The sequence below is a fragment of the Silene latifolia genome, chromosome Y (genome assembly GCF_048544455.1).
Source record: "Silene latifolia isolate original U9 population chromosome Y, ASM4854445v1, whole genome shotgun sequence".
Lineage (NCBI taxonomy): Eukaryota > Viridiplantae > Streptophyta > Magnoliopsida > Caryophyllales > Caryophyllaceae > Silene > Silene latifolia.
The window spans coordinates 7967764-7973549 of record NC_133538.1 but is presented as its reverse complement, the minus strand read 5'-3'; the positions used below and the strand labels follow the sequence as shown (position 1 = coordinate 7973549).

The following is a 5786-nucleotide window of genomic DNA, read 5'->3' as shown; positions in this document are numbered from 1 at the left end:
ATATGAATAATCACAATAAAAATAATGATTATTAAGGACATTTGTGTTATAAGAGATGTGAGAAAATAGGAATCATAATTCCTCTTTTTAGTTATTCTCAAATAAATGTTGTATACACGGTACCATTTATAAACCATTGTCTATTACTTACTTTATATATTTTATTTAAAAATACTTTGAAGTAAATCCGTAAAAAAAAAAGATTTGAAAAAGGTTAATCATTTTATATTTAAGTAAAATATTAAATGTTATATATCAATTATATAAACTTTCCTTCAATTATAATAATAAAATATAAAAACAGACCGTGCAAAGCACGGGATACTAAATAGTATATATATATATATATATATATATATATATATATATATATATATATATATATATATATATATATATATATATATATATTGGATTTGGTGATTTTGGTTCTTATGGTGAGTTGTGAGTTGGGGGAATCTCAGCCATTAGATTATATTAGAGATGGGTGGTCAAGATCTAATTTTACTTGTCATATAAAATCATTGTCATTTACTTATTTTCTCTTTTTTCTAGTGCTACTCTTTTATTTTTTACTTTAATTTTTTTATCTCCTTTTTTTTACCCTGTGTTATTATGCTTTTTTTTACAACTTTGATTTTTTTTTTTCTCTTATGTTTTTCTCTAGTTTTCTCATTATGTTACCTTTTTTCTTTTTCTTTTTGTACCAGATTTTTTTTTACTTGGAATTTTTTTTACTCTTATTTTTTTACCTCGTGTTATTATGCTGTTATTGTACTTTTTTTTTTTACTTTGATTTTTTTTTCTCTTTTTTTTTTACCACATGTTATTGTGCTGTTATTATTATTCCACTGTTATTGTGATGTTATTCTGCTGTTACTTTGATTTTTTTACGACTTTGATTTTTTTTCTTTTTTTTTTACCACGTGTTATTGTGCTGTTATTCTACTGTTATTCTGCTGTTATTGTGATGTTATTTCGGTGTTACTTTGATTTTTTTACAACTTTGATTTTTTTACTACTTCGATTTTTTACTCTTTTTTTACCGCATGTTTTTTTTTTTTTTTTTTTTTTTTTTTTTTTTTTTTTTTTTTTTTTTGCAAGAAAGCACATCCTATTTTATTCATCCACAAAGGGGTAGAAATAGGAATAGATCTTACAAAGAAGAGTCCAAGTTAAGTATAAATAGGATTAAGATGACGCAACATCTCCTTGTTCCCACTACCATACTTTCCTATGAGTCTAGTCCCAACAGCAAAACGCAGTTGAGTAGCTAAGGTATGAATAGTAGACGTCTTCCCACCAAAAATCCTTGCATTCCTTTCTTGCCAGATGAAATAGATGGTAGCTGCTAGGCAACAACGAAACCATCCGGATTTCCAATGCTTCTTTGCATACCTAGAGCTACACCAAGACAATTCCTGCCAATACTTAGCAGTTCTGCCTTGAATACCCATCCAACCTAACACAGATCTCCACAGCTCACCAGAAAACTCGCACTGAAAGAAGAGATGGCGATGAGTCTCACTAGCCTGAAGACATAAAACACACCTATTGACTAGATAAGACCCCCGTCTCACAAGATTATCAACAGTAGCCAGTTTTTGTTGAGCAGCCATAGCGCTGATAAAGCTGTGCTTAGGAATGATAGTACTATGCCAGACAGCCTTGCCCCATCTAACAAATGAGGGCGAAAAAGCTCATAGGCTAGACTAACCTGAAATTTACCAGATGGGGACACACACTCCCGTAGGGCCTGAACACCGCATGTTATTTTGCTGTTATTGTGATGTTATTCCGGTGCCACTTTGATTTTTTTTTACGACTTTGATTTTTTTTACCATGTGTTATTGTGCTGTTATTCTACTGTTATTCTGCTGTGATTGTGTTGTTATTCCGGTGTCACTTTGATTTTTTTTTACGACTTTGATTTTTTTTTTCTTTTTTTTTTACCACGTGTTATTGTGCTGTTATTGTACTGTTATTCTGCTGTTATTATGATGTTATTCCGGTGTCACTTTGATTTTATTTTACGACTTTGATTTTTTTACTCTTTTTTTACCACGTGTTATTGTGCTGTTATCCTAGTGGTATTGTTATTCTGGTGTTATTGTGATGTTATTCCGGTGTCATTTTTTTTTTTTACTATTTTGATTTTTTTCTCTTTTTTTACCACGTGTTATTGTGATTTTTTTTACTACTTTGATTTTTTTGTGTTGTTACTCTTCCAGTGTTACCCCGATGTTATTCTGATATTATTCTGGTGTTTTAAAAGATCAGGCTATGTGGGAGTTGAACCCACGTCTATGTGCAAAATTACACATTGTTCTACCACTGAACTAATAGCCTTCGATTTATCTGACTAGTGTACTCTTCAGATGCAAAGGTAAAAGACATTAAAGTTAACTTCAAGATGTGAATAGATGGAGGGGAGAAATGGAATCTCAACAGCTTAATACATGGTAGAGTATATACGAGTCATATCCCATGATAAACAACCAACATATTGACCAAATCACATACTTCTATACTAGTGGCAGCAATATGTCATCAAAGATCACAAAATGCAGGAAAACTGCATCACATTTATGAAAATGCCAATCCAGCTATAATTCCAGATACTTGATAAAATTTTGGAAAAAATACAGATCAGATTGGAACCAGGGAATGGAATCCCGGATCCGATCTTGACAACGACAAATCAACAATAAAACAACAATAGCAGCAATGTAAACACCAAAAAGGTCATACCTCTGCAGCAACAAGGCCACTGATATGAGCCATATGAAAATTACATGATTAATTAATTTGATTCTCAGTTGTGACCGATGTTAATATCGCTGAAAATGTCGGAAATTGCGATTCTTCTGATGTAAAGAGACAGATGACATGATTACGTCCTCCACATAATCCGAACTTCCAACTTTCCATACCATATCTCTAACAGAAAAGATCAAGTATACCTTGATCAATCCAGTTCCATTGTCGCAAACAACAGCTTGGGCATCTGCCATCTTATCCGTTTAGCTGTAACAGAAGAATCACATTTACATCATAAGCTTGCAGGAAAAGAGGAAGATTTAATCAACAGAATTCAATAAGGCACACATTCCAAGGATGCGTCCCACAGGATCAATCGAAAAATATTATCCAAAAGATGAAAACCAAGTCTATCACTTATACATAAAGCCAAAAGTTGAAAGAGGAATTTAAAAAGATCCTACAAGATCTAAATCATAACTAGCTTAACGGGTCAGCAGAACACAAGTACAGTTACAACTTTTTTGTTAAGATGTTAATAACACCTTTTTGATGTTAATAACACCAAAAAGGTCATACCTCTGCAGCAGCAATAGCAGCAATGTAAACACCAAGAAGCTTCGATTCCATACATTCCGACCTATGTTGATCCTTAGCTTCCGCAAATTGCGACACCTTCTCAAACATCATCTGCATAAAACTATCCAACAATAATGTAATTACTCCGACCGAGTTGACACAGAGGGAACCGAGTTGACTCACTGAGTTGCGGACGCAGGTGGAGCAGGCTGACTCGGGGAGGTCTCCCCTGCATTGGTAGACGCCGGAGATGGAAGCTTGACGGAAGCTTCTTCTCCTTCTCCTCTATGAATTTCTGAATCGCGTATTGACTCGAGCCGTTTCTCTCTTTCAAAGTTGTTATTGCATCCTTAATCATCTGAAGTTCAACCAAACATCAACTAATCAGTCACAATTAAATGAAAAATGCAAGAATTTGGATGAAAAAGCTTGTTTATCATCTGAATTAACAGCAGAACATCAGCTAATCAATCACAAACTCAAAAATCGAAGAAAACAAACTAAATTGAATGAAAACACTTTAATAATCTGAATCTCCGCGTTCAACTCGTGATTAAACACCGAGTCATGCGAGTTACAGGAGAAGAATCGAGACGATGAGGCGTTCAGGTAGATATCGGAGGAGAGAGAACGGTGTTCGGCGGCGGAGATGAGGCGTTGTCGCCATTTTTTAGAGAGAGAGAGGGGTAAAGGCTTTGATTTTTATTTTGCTGTTGTCATTGCGTTAGATTTTTTAATCTCAACTTCTCAATTTGTTTTACGCGATTAAATCTCAGCCCTTCAATTCTTCTTATTTAATGGTCTAGATTTTCCAAACTCACAACTCACCGTAAGAACCAAACTCACGAGATCCCGCCTCTATATATATATATATATATATATATATATATATATATATATATATATATATATATATATATATATATATATATATATATATATATATATATATATATATCGGGTTGAAACGTTGTGGATGCGCCACGTATCTCATACAGCGTTAATGATAAGCATTAATCACAGCTAATCATCTAATATTAATATAATAAATGCAGCATAAATCACAGAAAATATTAATTATGATTTAATAAAGTTTGCTATAAAATTACATTAAATAATTACATTGATTTGATTCTAAATTTATTAAAAAAATATTTTGATAAAAATTCTAAATTGTAAATAAAAACGTTCATTTGCGAAAAATGCTTTCAATCGAGTACAATTTTGATTATATTTCTTAACATATTTTGATATGTAGAGATGATTAAAGTGAGTATCTCACAATGTTTTACATTTACGTTAAAAAATATTTTGAGAAAGTTATAAAACTTAGACCATTAAATTTATTAAGAAAAATATATTTGGAAGAGTCATTGTATTTATTAAAAACAAAACTTAAAAAAAAACTACTAAGATATAAGTTTTTATAGTGTGGGAACGAAAAAGTTATATTGCTTAAAATTAAATACGTATGAGATTTTGAAGATTTAAATACAGTGAGAACAAGTATATGTGTACACAGTGATCACGAGTGAGTTTGAATAATTAAAAGAAAAGTAATGATTATTAAGTAATATAATATTATATAGTATTTTTCTACACGATACCCCGTGTTTCTTCGCATTCTACGTGGTACTCCTATATTTATGAAAATATAAGTGGTATCCCAAAATTTAGTAAAATGTTCTAAAAATACCCAAATTACTGAAAATCACATTTTTAATATGTTAAATTTTGAAACAAAATACAATTGAGTAGACGATGTTTATGTTAATGACATGACAAATTATTGCCAAAAAACCAAAAAACCAAAAAAAAATGTATAAATTAAAAACATTTTAAAGAGGCGGATTAGAGCATTTTGGGTATCTTAAGATGTGTTTATTATGTTTAGGGGTACCGCTGGTATTTTTGAAAAGCGAGGGGTATCACGTAGAATTTGAATAAATACAAGGGTATCATGTAGAAAAACCTTATTATATAAACAACATGAAAAAGTAGAAAACATATTACATTTTCTTTTAATATTTTCAGTTAAATATGTGTACGTCATGAATAAAACATTGATTATGACTAACTAGATATTACTTTTAGTTAAATATTTTATATATTATCTTATAAAAATGATATTTGAGAAAGTTCAACCTATTTTATTTACGGGTAAACTCTTAAACATCATTATATATAATTGTTAAAAAAATAAAAGGTGCAAATTTCTTATAGATATGTTTGACACATAGCACATGTGAGACATAACCAAAACATTTGAATAAATATAGTTTGGACCATATATGTTTGATACATAAATATCAAACGTTATACATTCAAAATTAAAAATTACATAAAATTATATTCACATCATTTTGAACAAATATTTTAACTGATTTGGAACATAACGTATCATGAAATGATATAATTTGATAACTTAATGTTGATTGTTGCATAAT

General features: G+C 30.6%; 1 protein-coding gene across 1 annotated transcript; it reads right to left on the bottom strand.

Annotated features, from left to right (window-relative positions):
- Positions 1-1175: 1175 nt before the first annotated feature.
- LOC141627550 (uncharacterized) lies at positions 1176-1619 on the bottom strand. Its single transcript, XM_074440789.1, has one exon. The coding sequence runs from the start codon at positions 1617-1619 to the stop codon at positions 1176-1178; it is 444 nt and encodes a 147-aa protein (XP_074296890.1).
- Between the last annotated feature and the right edge of the window lie 4167 nt (positions 1620-5786).